This window comes from Octopus bimaculoides, chromosome 28, assembly GCF_046866305.1.
Source record: "Octopus bimaculoides isolate indiv1 chromosome 28, ASM4686630v1, whole genome shotgun sequence".
Lineage (NCBI taxonomy): Eukaryota > Metazoa > Mollusca > Cephalopoda > Octopoda > Octopodidae > Octopus > Octopus bimaculoides.
Window position 1 is genome coordinate 3,209,907 of NC_142955.1, and position 16,231 is coordinate 3,226,137.

General features: G+C 36.4%; 2 protein-coding genes across 39 annotated transcripts in view; one reads left to right on the forward strand and one right to left on the reverse strand.

Annotated features, from left to right (window-relative positions):
• Positions 1 to 1,702: 1,702 nt before the first annotated feature.
• Positions 1,703 to 11,093, reverse strand: LOC149130469 (uncharacterized). Its single transcript, XM_089344780.1, has 2 exons — positions 10,866 to 11,093; positions 1,703 to 7,450 (listed from the first exon to the last, which is right to left on the reverse strand). The coding sequence occupies exon 2, from the start codon at positions 7,444 to 7,446 to the stop codon at positions 2,125 to 2,127; it is 5,322 nt and encodes a 1,773-aa protein (XP_089200906.1). The 5' UTR covers positions 7,447 to 7,450; positions 10,866 to 11,093; the 3' UTR covers positions 1,703 to 2,124.
• LOC106878584 (uncharacterized) overlaps positions 9,954 to 16,231 on the forward strand; it is a 42,991-nt gene continuing 36,713 nt past the window's right edge. For 19 of the 38 annotated variants that reach the window (XM_089344783.1, XM_089344793.1, XM_089344785.1 and 16 more), the window contains exon 1: positions 9,954 to 10,160. The gene's annotated coding sequence lies outside the window, so the exon portion shown is untranslated. Of the gene's footprint in view, positions 10,161 to 13,383; positions 13,612 to 16,231 lie in introns of those variants that run through there. The other 19 variants (XM_089344812.1, XM_089344798.1, XM_089344795.1 and 16 more) reach the window with 9 other exon arrangements.

The following is a 16,231-nucleotide window of genomic DNA, read 5'->3' on the forward strand; positions in this document are numbered from 1 at the left end:
CCCAATGTACGAAGGTCTTGCCTCACCACCTCAGCCCAGGTCTTCCTGGGCCTACCTCTTCCACGGGTTCCCTCAACTGTTAGGGTGTTGCACTTTTTCACGCAGCTATCCTCCTCCATTCTCACCACATGTCCATACCAGCGCAATCGTCTCTCTTGCACGCCACAACTGATGCTTCTAATGTTCAGCTTTTCTCTCAAGATACTTACACTCTGACGGGTATTCACATTGACATTACACATCCAACGGAGCATACTGGCTTCATTCCTTGCGAGCTTACGTATGTCCTCAGCAGTTACAGCCCATGTTTCACTGCCATGTAGCATGGTTGTTCGTACGCATGCGTCATACAGTCTGCCTTTTACTCTGAGTGAGAGTCCCTTTGTCGCCAGCAGGGGTAAGAGCTCTCTAAACTTTGCCCAGGCTATTCTTATTCTAGCAGCTACACTTTCAGCGCACCCACCCCCACTACTAACTTGGTCGCCCAGATATATATATACATATATGTACATTGGGCCTCACCGAGGCGATGACTACTGACTGAGACCTTTGGAAATGTGCTGTGCGTGAGAAGACCCGGCAAGCCAAGTAAGATCGTTGCCAGTGCCCCTGGACTGGCGCTTGTGCGGGTGGCACATGAGATGCACCATTTTGAGCGTGGCCGTTGCCAGTACCGCCTGACTGGCTCCCGTAGGATTTTCGAGCGAGATCGTTGCCAGTGCCCCTGGACTGGCTTGTGCGGGTGGCACATAAAAGACACCATTTCGAGCGTGGCCGTTTTCGTGCAGGTGACACGTAAAAGCACCCACTACACTCTCTGAGTGGTTGGCGTTAGGAAGGGCATCCAGCTGTAGAAACTCTGCCAAATCAGACTGGAGCCTGGTGTTGCCATCCGGTTTCACCAGTCCTCAGTCAAATCGTCCAACCCATGCTAGCATGGAAGGCGGACGTTAAACGATGATGATGATGATGATGATGATGATATATATATATATATATATATACATACATATACATAAATATACATACTCATATATATATACATATATATGCATACACACACACACACACACACACACACATATATATATATATATATATATATATATATATATATATATATATATATATATATATATATATATATATATATATACATACATACACACACACATATATATATATGTGTGTGTGCAGGCATAGCTATGTGGTAAGAAGCTTGCTTCCCAACCACATGTTTTCCAGTTCAGTCCCACTGAGTGGCACCTTAAACAAATGTTTTCTGTTATAGCTTCAGGCCTTCTCGGTGGATTTGGTAAACAGAAACTGGAAGAAGCCCGTCGTATATATGTATATACATGTGTGTGTGTGTGTTTGTGTGTCTGTGTTTGTCCCCCACCAACATCGCTTGACGACCAATGCTGGTGTGTTTACGTCCCCGTAACTTAGCGGTTCGGCAAAACAGACCGATAGAATAAGTACTAGGCTTACAAAGAATAAGTCCTGGAGTCGATTTCTTCGACTAAAAGGTGGTGCTCCAGCATGGCCGCAGTCAAATGACTGAAACAAGTAAAGGAGTAAAAGAGTATACAAGATGGAGCGTGTGATGCATTAATAAGTGTTAATGTGTAGTAGAAGGCATTCTAAAAGATGGAAGTTCAATTCCAAGGTGAACCTATCAGCAATAACAAGAACAACCACATCAAATTTTAATATTTCTAGAAATATTTATTTCTCAAAATGAAAGAAAGCAAAAGATTGAAGTCCAGGAATAATTCCAAAAACCATCAAAGAATTTTCTGAAACATCCAAACCAAGAACTTGGATAATTTACATTACACTACTTTGTAATTGACAACTTTGTGGTCTGATAGCCAAGTTCGTAAGAGGAGCTTACTATGATAGCTGCAGGTTTCTCTGAATCTACACCTTATACTATTCAATTATATATAAAAGCAGAGATAAAAATCTACTAGCATACACTACATACATACCGAACGAGAGACTGTGTTGAAGAATGCTACAGCAATTGTTAGGCAGAGTGCAATGTAAACGGTGCAGGTTCGATTCCCAGGTGAACCCAGTAACAATATCAACAACAACGTATTACATTTATGAAAATACTTATCTGTCATAATGAAAGAAAGCAAATGATTTACGGCTAGGAATAATTCCAAAAACCATCAAAGAATTTTCTGAAACATCCAAACCAAGAACTTTGTAAACTTCATTGTCTTCATGATTAAGGAGTAAAAATTTTTTCTCAATATGTTGCGTTATTTCGTGTTGGGTATCTTGAGGAAATTGGTAAATATTGTTATCGTCATCTGTTATATAAACATATTCCCCGTGTGTGTGCAAGCGATACGTGTAAATATCTGAATAGTTCTTTCTGCTGACTTCAACATTCCTAACCAACAATGTCTCCTGGTACCAACAAACGTCAATGACACCACCGCTCTTCCCATGTCTATTTCTCTCCTCTCCCTCCCACTTCACAACAACAATGTCACCACCAGATGTCACCACTATATCACACACCACTATGTCTAGCTCTTTCACCGTTACCTTCTCCTCCCCAGAACACACTTCTCCCTTATGCTTACATGTCCCCCCATCGATAACAACCACATCTACATAGTAGTAGTAGATGTATATCTTGTCTTCCGTTATGTCTTTAATGTAATGACCACCACACACAAGTTCATTGTTGTTGTGCTTATAAATCCTGTTGTAGAATTTTTCAGTTTTGATGGTTTTTAAACGACAGAGATCCCTGTTGAAGACCATCAATTCTTTACCAAAGGCGACAATGAAACATTTATCAGTCCACCGACAAATGTCCAGTGGTAGTTGTTGTTGTGGTAGTTGTTTATGTTGAAGTATGTCACCTGTCGTTGTTCTGATTAATGTGACAGTATTTCTAAACAACAACACACAGACATTGCCATCTAACTTAATTAGTTTACTATTGCAGTCATTACTGTCTTCAATATTATAATTAACAGGTTCAGGGCATGTAGGAATGGAAAGAGGGACCATTGCTGTTCTATATGGAAGTCTCCTCACTGATATTTCATCAATTCCTGAATTATTAATCTCTGCTATGTAATTACCACATCTCACCTTTAATCTACCATTACCAATTATTTCACCTGATTCACCTCTTCTTCCCCCATCTCCACCTCTGTATTCCAATTTATTAATTGATTCATTACTGAATATTTCCTCAGATGTAATGGAAGGGAAACAAAGACCAGAATCAAGATTTAATAAAGACACAGATTCCAGAACCTTCACTTGGTCCCCATCAATCTTTATGCAATGACATTCAATCAATTCAATATGTTGACACCAGTAAATACCCCCCACTTTTCTCCATATTACACCATAAGGGATGAGACTTGTCCAAACTTTAGATGTCTGCAAATCTTTTCCATTCAGTTGAAATAGTTCTTTTCTTTTAGGAACCGTGGCCATTATGTGTTTTCCTTGTGTAAAACACACACCACCAACTAAACTTGCAAAATTTCTGTAACATAGCAACTTCCCGTCTTTATCAAATATTTTAACATTTCCATTATTGGCTTTTTCACACACAACTGTCTTTCCTTCATCAGAAATATCAAAATCTTTTACTTGAACAGCAAATTCGTCTGTTTGTAACCGACAAACAGGGAATTTTTCTCGATTCACCATAAACAATCCTTCAACATACAAAAAACTGCCAAGACTGCCAACAAACCTTGGTCCTTTACTGCCTATACTGTTGAATTCTACATTTCTATAAATTCTATGATTTAAAAATATCCTCTGGTATTCCCCTGTCTGTGACCAACACAGAATCTTATGCTGATTACTGGTGACTCCACAATTGTCCCACCGACAAAAAATGTACAAATAACTGCCACCAATTATAATGTTGGTATAAATATTGTTATAATTCATGTAATGTCTGACTGAATGTAAGTACTCACCGTCTCTGTTGTAGAAAATGAGGAAATTTTTATTGCTAGCAAAGATGTCATCGTTAGATGTAACTCTAACATCACAGATGTCATTAATATAATTACTATTACCACGCCCCTCTGTCATTAATAATGTTTTAGGTATGTCTATGATTTTTATTACTGTCACAGTTGAAGCTATTTCGTCAATAGTAACGATATATAATCGCTGATTCCCTCTCCATTTACCACTAACAACCAGTTGATTGTTCGACAAAGAAGCGATACACTTATATTTTTTTTCTGTCCGGTAAGTTACCAACGACAATGGAAATTCCACTTTTAATGTCAACAGTTGGTATCTATTATCCCCAGTAGTAATAACCAATGTATTTGACTGCCAACGACACATATTGACAGGGACAACACTTGTCAAGTTGACAGAGTCCAGAAGTTGACTTCCAAAAGTGAATATCTTAATGTTTTGATTATTACTGTCGTATCCTACAATCAGGTTATTTTCGGTAATCACTAAATAATCAATAATCATATTTGGTTTGTCTCCAGAACATCGAGGGACAGGAATATGTCTGCCTTTATCAGAAACTGTCAGATCCTGTAGATATAAAGAGGAAGACAACATTTCACTGACAGAAATGTTTCTGGAAAATACATCTACCAGGTCGATATAATAATTAAGTTGATTATTTGTAACGAGATCATTAACCAACAAATTATGATCGTTTATAGCAAACATACGGCTTCTGTCTACAAGATACACAAACGTTTGGTCAATAGATCCACCGTAGAGATTGAGGGGACATTTCACCTGGGACATTAAAACACTGGGGACCATCTTAATGCTACAAGGACGACGACTGACATGACCACCACCTCCTATTCTAGTTTTGTACTGAAATGCTTTCCTCCTAGTAACAATTAATAGCTTTTCTGTTTTCTTGTCTATTGATAATGATTTCACAAAATAATCGATCTTAATTGTCTTAATTATTTCAACTTGATTATGATAATTGATGGCTAAAATATCTAAATGTGATGGTTTATCACAATAACAAACAATTTCACATTCACCCATCTTACACACCCGTACATAAGGCTGCCTTAATGATACACTTCTCACTGTCTTTGATAGGTTTCCAATGACCCATAATTGTTTCTGTAGGGGTAATGCGACACCTATTTGATGAGAATCCCATCGACATATATCCGTAGCTGGAGACGGCAGAGATAATCTCGACACAATGTCTCCTTCATTAGAAATGTATAACAAGCAATCATGGTTGATGTCGGACACCACCAACTGTCCATTCTCCAGATTACATATTTTGCCAATGACAACTTTTTTGTCTTTCTCCTTTTCTTTGAGTCGTAGATTTAGATTTCTGATATAAGGATTTTTCAGGTGTAAACAACAGCCAGACGACCGGTCCTGATACTTGTAAAGAAGGACCCTGTTGAGTTGAGTGTCCGGTAGATAAACAGTCCCTTGGAAAACAGCAATGTGAGGGTGAACAGGGAAAGGCAGTTGCCACTGCCATTTCATTTCTCCATATATATCATAACATATCAGAATAGAGTGTCTCTTGAAGAGGACATAAAAATAAACATTATCAGAGTAGATGTGATGAGGGTAGCCATAGAATGGAAGGTATTTTTGAAAAAGTTCTTCACCACATGTGGAATAAAATACCATTTTATTTTCCCTTCCATCTACGACTACAAAATTAATTGGAGTTGCAGCAATGGCGACATTAGAATGTCCCAGAGAAATTCTTTCTATAATGTCAACTTTGTCCTCCTTGATCAATAGGATATGGATCTCATTTTTGTTTTCAGTGGTGGTCACAGCTAAACACTTATTTGATACAATGTGACATATTTTCCTGTAACCAGTGTGGACCTTTATTAAAGGGCCTTTTCTTAGTTCAGGACAGGTGATATACTGAAGTTCTTTCTGTTCATGATAAAACACTAAAATTCTGTTTGAGTTGAGTCTACAAAAGCAAGAAGGAATCTCAAGGAAAGTTGAATTATTTTGGTTAATTATTTCTCCAGTCTCAGTGAATAATATAGCTTTATTATTCTTATAGGTTATTAAGATAGAAGATGTTGACATAGGTAGAATATTAGTAATATTGTAGCAATCCTCAATATCAATATAGTCTTTTAAACTGGGGGTATGTTGCTGGTGCTTATATGACTGCCTGGGCCAGAAGTCTTCATTTGTTCTAATGATATGAAGGACATCAAAATAATCGGTTACAAAAATGTTTTCTTTGCCAACAGAAATATGGCGGCATTTCATGCCAATTTCTCTTGTTGTCACAGCACCTGTACCTGAAATCCGATAAATAATATGTCCCTGGAGGGCATAAAAATGGTTTTGGTACACAGTGATGTGGGTTGGCATGTCCAGGGAATTGGTATCAACCTCAAATAACTGCTGGCCATCCACATTGTAACAGGTAACCCTGTTAATACTGGAAAAGGATAATAAGAGTTTATTTTGTGCTCCTACAGCAATATCTGTAGGTGATTCTTTGGTAATGAATTCAGATTTTATTCTATTATCTTCCCAGTCAAAGACGTATATGGTCCTACCAAACATTTCTACACCTATAAATGTAGAATGTTCGAAGTAAGAAACCAAGATTAATCCTAACTGAATTCTTTTGATTTTAAAACTTAAAGGGTTGATAATAAGAATCGTTTTTCGGAAGGGGAGGGTGGCCAGAACTGTGTCTTGACTGATTCTGGTGAAATCAGTGACAGACGATGGGCAATGGACATCATTTCTGTCACCGTCTCTTGTCATACAACATATTGTCATACAATGGCGGGAATATGTAACAATCCCCGCTTGTATCACAACAATATTGGATATTGGGTTGCTTAAGTCTTCACCAGATTCATCCATCTTTGCTTCCCTGGTTACAACTGGAGAAAGAGGCCGGAATTTGTTGATTATTTTTGGTGCCTCAATTGTTTTGTGTTTGTCTTGTAAAACATTTGTCTTTAAATAGCTGTCCAAAAACAATTCCAGTTTTTCAAACATAGTAAAATCTTGATTGAAATCGTATTCCTTAATGTCTTTCTGCAAAATTTCTATTCTTTTTGTGAAATCTTCCTTGAAAATACTTTCATCCATTCCCACATATTTTAAAAAAGTACATATTTTTTCACGAGAATTTTTCAACAAATTCATTTTGTCTTCATATGCATTGAATCTTGTATAAAATATGTGTTTATCGAAAATATTTCGTCGTCCCATTATTTCCCTCTTTTCATGTTCTCCTTTTTGCCTTTTTTGTTTTGTTGTTGACTGAGACAAAGCTCGTTCCTCTGATATTTCTCTCTTTGAACCATCATCTCTCTCATATTTACACCTTTTCTTCTCAACTCCTTCTTTATCCCATTTTGGTTTTAAGTTCCTTAAATCTCTATTCTGAGGGGTAGGTTTTGTTTGGTTTTCCATCATGAATCTGTAATGAAATACAAGGAAAACATTTAGCTTTGTGAAAATATTCAAGTTTCAGGGAGATGATGTTTACTTCATTATTTGAAACACTCAAAACATTTCTGTATTTCTGTCAGTTTATTAAATGTTGGCATTCTTTTATTGCCAGCAAAGAGCTGCAACTGTGCAGTGGATCAGAAAAAATTAGGATGTATAAACGGGAGGCATGGAATTGATTGCCTCGTGTTTATATATTTTAGTCTTGGGTGTACCTGTTGATAACGACTTCACCTAGCAAATTATTCTAAAATAAAGTCAGAAACCAATTGGTGCAGGTGAACAGATGGTAAAAAGTTTTTTATTTTTTTCATTTTGTTCCCTTCGGAATTTTATCCCTAATTTTTGTGGTCCTGGAACCTTGCTGTTCTTTCTAGCATAAGGAATCCCATGAGTGGATTCTTCTTAGGTGTTTAAATATACGTTGTACCTTATGAGTAATTCATAGTCTTCGGACTAAACTTTTTATATGCTAGGCCACGTGGAGGTGAAAATTTTATTACTTTCCATTCCCTTCGATATGATTAAGTATATATATATATATATATATATATATATATATATATATATATATATATATATATATAATTATGTGTATTTCTTCTATCTTAATGAATAAAAATTCTTCTGATAGAATAAATGGGTTAATAGAAACCAATGTAGCAAAGAACACAAAATAACTGTGGTTTAGTTCCTGTTTTTAAGGCAGGAACTCCTTGAAATTTTGGGTATTTGAGTATATTTAAGAATTTAAGGAATGGAGAAAACGCATGTTATAATTGCATACTTTATTCCTACATATGTTTCAAAGGATTACAACCTGTGTGATCCATGATATTAAAATTGTAACCTTCTCATCAGGGAAAGCATGGGAATCATCTTAAACGTAAGACATTATGACCGATTATATATGTGTGTGTGTGTGTGTGTGTGTGTATATATATATATATATATGTTATATGTATGTATATATATATACATATATATACTCTCTCTTTTACTTGTTTCAGTTATTTGACTGCGGCCATGCTGGAGCACCGCCTTTAGTCGAGCAAATCGAACCCACGACTTATTCTATCGGTCTATTTGCCGAACCGCTAAGTTACGGGGACGTAAACACACCCCCATCGGCTGTCAAGCGATGTTTGGTGGGGGATAAACACAGACACACAAACATATACACACACTTATATATATATATATACACATATATACGACAGGCTTCTTTCAGTTTCCGTCTACCAAATCCACTCACAAGGCTTTGGTCGGCCCGAGGCTATAGTAGAAGACACTTGCCCAAGGTACCACGCAGTGGGACTGAACCTGGAACCATGTGGTTGGTAAGCAAGCTACTTACCAGACAGCCACTCCTGCACCTATATATATATATACATACACACATACACACACACACATATATATATATATAGTGAAAGTATTAATGGTTTCACTATTAAAACTGAAAGTATTATCGCTCAGTACAATAAAGATTTTATTGTTTCACTTTTAACATGTAATACTGAAATAGTGTAAGAGATAAGAGATTGCTCCGGGCTCACATTAAGCAAGAAGTTGAAAGTTTTTGTGGCCCAAGACACTGAATGGACCCTTAGTAAGGGCTTGGGTAGTTGTTGAGCTTATTGATACAAACCTACAGACACCATTCTCAGTTATATATATATATATATATATATATATATGTATATATATATATATATATATATATATATGTATATATATATATATATATATCATCATCATCATCATCGTCGTTTAACGTCAGCTTTCCATGCTAGCATGGGTTGGACGATTTGACTGAGGACTGGTGGACCAGGAGGCGACACCAGGCTCCAATCTGATTTGGCAGAGTTTCTACAGCTGGATGCCCTTATTAACGCCAACCACTCAGAGAGTGTAGTGGGTGCTTTTACGAGGCCACCGGCACGAGGGCCAGTCATGAGGTACTGGCAACTGCCACGCTCGAAATGGTGTATTTTACGTGCCACCTGCACAGGAACCAGTCCATCGGTACTGGCAACGACCTCGCTCGAATTTCTTGATATATATATATATATGTTATTTATATATATGTAATATATATATGCATGTATAATATATATATATATATATTTATATATATACATATATACATATATATATACACACATATACATACATACGTATATTTATATATATAATATATGCATATATATATATACATATATATATATATATATATATATATATATATATATATATATATATATATGTATGTATGTGTATATATCTATACATATATACATGCGTAATACGTACATACCTACATAGATACACATTCCTGTTTGTGTGTGTGTGCATGTATGTGGAAATATGTCAATTGCGTGTGTGCAAATATATATTTTTTAACAGCGGAAGGGAGATAAATCGTGATACCTGTGAAAATAGTTTCATTTTTACCACAAAATTGTGCTAGAAATAGAAGTAAAAGTCTGCTTAAATCCAGTGATTCTTCTTTGTATTAATCCGTTCTGGCCTTCAGAGCTATGTCCTCCCCACCCCACTTTTATTTTTGAAGCTGAGATGGGTTAGACTCGTTAGGCGCAGGAGTGGCTGTGTGGTAAGTAGCTAGCTTACCAACCACATGGTTCCGGGTTCATTCCCACTGCGTGGCACCTTGGGTAAGTATCTTCTACTATAGCCTCGGGCCGACCAAAGCCTTGTGAGTGGATTTGGTAGACGGAAACTGAAAGAAGCCTGTCGTATATATATATATGTGTGTATAGGTCCCCGTAACTTAGCGGTTGGGCAAAAGAGACCGATAGAATAAGTAAAGGCATCCAAAGAATAAGTCCTGGGGTCGATTTGCTCGACTAAAGGCGGTGGTTCAGCACGGCCGCAGTCAAATGACTGAAACAAGGAAACGAGTAAAAGAGTATATGTATGTATATATATATATATATATATATATATATATATATATATATATATATATATATATATATATATATATATATATATATAAAAGTCACGATTTATTTGTGATCAGAGTCGTTTGAAAACCGAGATACTACTGTACTTCCAACTAGATGGGATATTTAAGTCTTTTAATGTCAAAAGTGAAATAGCCATATTGATGTTGGTGATAAACATGACTTATAGTTTAAATTATATTCTGGAAATGTAAAGGAAATGTTTTATTAGCAAGGTAACACTGTAAAATATTTTAACAGTTTCTTTTCTTCTAAAAAATATTGTCTGAAAATAAAAAGAAATTTCGTTTCGACAGCTTGATTGTGTTAAAAGTAGGTCGAATGAATGTTGAAGGATGGAAATGTGCTAATAAATTGTGTGTTAATTAAAATAATTATAATAATGAAATTTACCTGAGTTAATAATTATCTTTGAATTTCAGGCTGAAGTTTTCTATTTTTTTTTTTTGTTTTCTTCTTGTTTTTGTGTTTTGAGGAGGATCATGCGAGTCCTGTTCAATGAAACAGCAGCAGGAGAAATTTGGTTATGCAACTGTTTCTAGATACATAAGAGAAGTTTCTAGATACATAAGAGTGTGTATGTATGAATGCGTGTGTGTGTGTGTGTGTGTGTGTGTGTGTGTAGCTTCATTTTACTGATTGCTTGGCTGAATCTGAGGCTTGTTACTATGGAAACCCGGCATGAATGTGTCTGTGGATTACTATTGGCTAAATTAGCGAAAATTTACAAGATTTCAAAAACCTATTAACTTTTTATTTATTGATTTATGGCAAAAATGAATTTCATGTCAATGATTACCATACAAAACTACATCATTACACCAATTTGAGGAGAAATTGGAGAAATTGAACAATGGCAGCCAAACAGAAAATAACCTAGTTGTATCTATGTATGTATGTGAATGTTGTTTTGCATGTTGTACTCTGTGTGTGTGTGTGTGTGTGTGTGTGTGTGTATGTGTGTGTGTGTGTGTGTATGTGTATGTTTGCTTATAGTTATGTGTGTATGTTAGCCACTTTAAAAGGACAAGAGAGTTCAAATTACCACAGACTGCAAACAATATATCCCTCATTCTACTTCCTGCTCACTTTTCATTCTTTCTTTCTTTCTCTCTCTCTTTCTTTTATGGCATCTCCAACGACGCCATCACCACTCCTCCATTTTCAGACAATCAACGCTTAATGTGGGTCAACAAAATCTTTATTTCTTTCTGAATTAATTTCTTTACACAGAAATAAGCCAAGGAAGTTTTAACCTACATACTCACCTATATACACACATATACATCTAAATTCATAGACAGGCCCAAACATATATGCATTCATACCTACAAGTATACACGCATTTATATAGGTAACTGAGTGTGAATGTGTGTATGTGTCTATATATACATATATATATATATATATATATATATATATATAAATAAATATATATATATATAAATATATATATATATATATATATATATATATATATATAAATATATATATATATATATGAGAATGTATATCTGTCTGTCTGTGTGAATCCCTAAAACTTGAGAACTACACAACCAATACCAATTTCATTCAAATTTTACACATGCCTTACTCAGGGTCCATGTTGTGTCATAGGCCCCCAAAAACGTTTACTTCTTGTCTAGTGTGAGCCCAGAGCAATATCATATCTCCTCCACTATTTCAGTACTGTTGTACCATTGAATTACAAATAACACTCATCTTTTATGCTTGGGTGGCCCTACAACTTTCAAGAGTACAACTGTATTCGTCTTTGCTTAGATAAAATGTAGCCACATGTTAAGTTGCTGGAAATCATGGGTAGGATTGGCTGAAGAAATTAACACTAAAAAAAAGAGTCTGAGAGCATTATACTGGCAGCGCAAGACCAAGTTTTGGCCATGAATTGGAGGTTCAGCCTTAGAAATGAGCAAATGTCTGTGCCGTATCCGTAACAGAGTGGACAAAACCATTTCCCATATTGCAAACGAATGCCTTAGACTTGCCCACAACCACCACATGTGACGTGATGAGGTAGCGAAAGTGCTACACTGGAAACTGCGAAATGTGGGGTCTAGAGAGAGGGCAGACGTGGGATGAACAGACACAGCAAAAAGTGGTGGAGTTAGACACTTGCAAACTCTCTTGGGATTTCCCAATCCAAATGGATCAGGTGCCTAACAGACTGGATGTAGTGGTGGTGGATAAGATGCACCACATGTGCTGTAGAGTTGATGGTGTGTGTCCCCATAAGCCACGAATAGCCAAGAAGGAAGATAAAAAAAATAGATATATATATACAGTCCTCTTAAGTACGAAATAGCCAGGCTTTGGAAAATGGAGAAGGTGAAGACAGTGCCAATTATTTTTGGTTCCTTGGGGACAGTATCAGAAGGCATCAAGAGGAACATAAAGGAAATTGGAATAGGGTCTCCAGTAGAGCTGTTACAAACGTTTTACCTCCTTGGCACGGCCAGAATAACCAGAGAAGTATTAGAGAGCTGAAGAGAATGGATAGTATGGTACCGCATGCTGCAGGCAGTAAGTCTGCTACCCATGCAGGAGTCCAAGAGCTACAAAAAACAAAACAAAAAAAACTGTGACAAAAAGAATAAATAATAATTCTTTCTACTGGAAGCACAAAGCCTCAAATTTGTGGGGTGGGGACAAATCGATTATATGGACCCTAGTATTTCACTGGTACTAAATTTATCGACCCTGAAAGAATGAAAAGCAAAGTCAACCTCGCTGGAATTTGAACTCAGAGCGTAGAGACGGACGAGAGGTTGTTAAGCATTTTGTCCGGTGTGGTAACGATTCTGCCAGCTCACCGACTTGTGGCGACATAAATATGATGCTGGGAAGCTAAAGAGTGTAAAACAGAGTTATTCTTTCAGATAAACAAAGGAGGACATTTTGTCATAGATATCAATCGGAAATGCTACCATTGTTTGTGCTAAACAAAAACACTTGGTAATCCCAGCTGAGCTCTTCACTCTTGTTGATCGGATATACGAAACAATTTTAAACAATTGACCGATAATTTAGGGTATCGGATGGAGACATAAGTGGTTGAGCAGCTAAAAAGATTATGCAAGAGATTAAATCCGAAGTGTTATTTGGAGCAGCCGACAGAGAGGTAAGACATGTTTTTGTTTGCTTTCTTTTAAGTTGCCATAATGTTGATTTTGAAGACCGGAGCAAAAGGCAAAGTCATTAATGATATTGATTGATAATCAAAGTGATCGATAATTAGTCATTTCAAATTGCAATTCGTGATTATAGCATCGTTTCTGATTCTTCATTACTTCTTTAGTTTAAAGAATCGTTGGCAGAATCGTTAGCACACCGGGCGAAATGCTCAGCGGTATTTCGTCTGCCACTGCGTTCTGAGTTCAAATTCCGCCGAGGTCGACTTTGCCTCTCATCCTTTCGGGGTCGATAAATTAAGTACCAGTTACGCACTGGGGTCAATATAATCGACTTAATCCGTTTGTCTGTCCCCTCTGTGTGTAGCCCCTTGTGGGCAGTAAAGAAATAGGTATTTTGTCTGTCTTTACGCTCTGAGTTCAAATACTACCGACGTCGACTTCACCTTTTATCCTTTCGGGGGTCGATAAACCAAGTACTAGTTGCATACGGGGGTCGATCTAACTGACAGGCCCCCTCCCCACAAAATCCAGGCCTTGTGCCTAGAGTAGAAAGGATTATTTTAGTTTAATTGTTGAAGCTTAGCACCTTTTTTTTTAGTTTAATTCTGTGGCGTATATTTCATTAAATAATTGTTTTATATATAAGCGCAAGCATTGCTATGTGATAATAAGGTTGCTTCCAAACTACATGGTTCCGTGTCCAGTGCAAGAACTGTTTAATATTTGCAATTTTAATAACGGAGTCTGCTTGGTAATGTGGTATATATGAGGTCAGAACAACTTGAATCTTCTGTTTACAAACACCAAATTTAGTGAAAAGGAATATATTTTACAAAAAAGAAACCAAAAAAAGGGAAGAAGAACAATACATCAATTCCACACCAAGTGCCTCAATCAGTCGCACACCATCGGATCCCACTGAAGCAAACCAACTCGCTTGTAGCATTACTGCGGCCAAATGGTGAGGCTAAGGCTAAGGTGGCCCAACCCACCTCCAAATGCCTCAAACGCCACCGGCAGGAAAAGATAGTTCACCGTCAGGTCCTGATAGTTCAGGCTTTTGTTCCGTTTGACAACGGAAGCTGAGGGGAATATTAATTTGAGCCAGGACCCACTTAATGATTAAGTGTAGTTCCCTGTAACGAAGGAAACGACCAACATTTAGGTGGCAAGAGAGACCATGAGGGCTGGTGGAGTCAAGGGGCCAGCCACAGGCTATATCTTGATTTAAAATAAACTGTGTTATATTGATATATAGGGTGCCCTTTTTAAGGGCTTAGGGTAACTTTTAACAAGAAATAAGGGTTTAGTGAAGAATAAATTAGAATGAGGGGAACACTTATTTCTTTTAGGTTTGTATGTTACCAATATTATTTGAAAGAAGAATTCCTTGTTTGTTTTGTAATTGAATGAAAAAATACAGTATTTTATTTTCTGTCGCGAATAAATTCCCAGATTATGTGAAAGGAATTGAAATCAAGAACAACAAATAATATATAACCATGTACTCAGGTGGCGAGCTGTCAGAATCGTCCATCCTTATGTTCTGAGTTCAACTTTCATCGACGTCAACTTTACTTTTCCCCTTTCTGGGTCCATGAATTAAGTACCGGTAGAGCACATGGGTCAAGGCAATCGATTTATCCTCACTTCTAAAACTGCTGGTCTTGTGCCAAAGTTTGAAATTATTATTATTATTATTATTATTATTATTATTATCATTATTATTATTATTATTATTATTATTATTATTATTATTATTATTATTATTATTATTATTATCATCATTATTATTATCATTATCGAGTGAGAGAGCAGTGCATGCCATCAAAGTGACACTGGGGTAAAATATACAAAGCACATTATACCCATCATGACTACCCGTCTGATAAGGGTACACCAGGCACATGCATCACAACCATATGTGCGTGACATAGTGGTCTCATATCAAGATAAACAGCGCATGACCTCGCAGGTAGGGCCCAGTTAGAATTTCCTTCAGGTCTCTGAATAAGGTTTGTTTAAGGATGTTGAATGAAACACCCATGTTTCCAGAGGTGAATTATCCAAACCTCAAAGAATTCCTCTCAACACATGGCTATGATGCTCCCCCTCTACTTCTGTTCCTGATCAGAGAATCACATATCGTCAGCCACCAAGGGACATGCTCAACTGGTTAAGGTCAAACAACTGACAAGCAAATCTGCGGTATTAAGCAGAATATTTGCTGTAGCCCATCTTTGATACCAAAACAAAACAATGTACATGATAACACTTCCAATCTGTTAAGATCAAAAGCCACGAGAGCCACTGCCTGGTGCTGCATCCGGGCATTTATTATTATTATTATTATTATTATTATTATTATTATTATTATTATTATTATTATTATTATTATTATCATCATTATCATCATTATCATCATCATCATCATCATCATCATCATCATCATCATCATCATCATCATCATCATCATCATCATCATCATCATCATTATTATTATTATTATCATTATTATTATCATTATCATTATTATTATTATTATTATTATTATTATTATTATTATTATTATTATTATTATTATTATTATTATTATTATTAAGGAGG

Excerpts from the sequence above, each read along its gene's own strand:
- LOC149130469 (XM_089344780.1), bottom strand. The coding sequence starts at position 7,446 with ATGATGGAAAACCAAACAAAACCTACCCCTCAGAATAGAGATTTAAGG.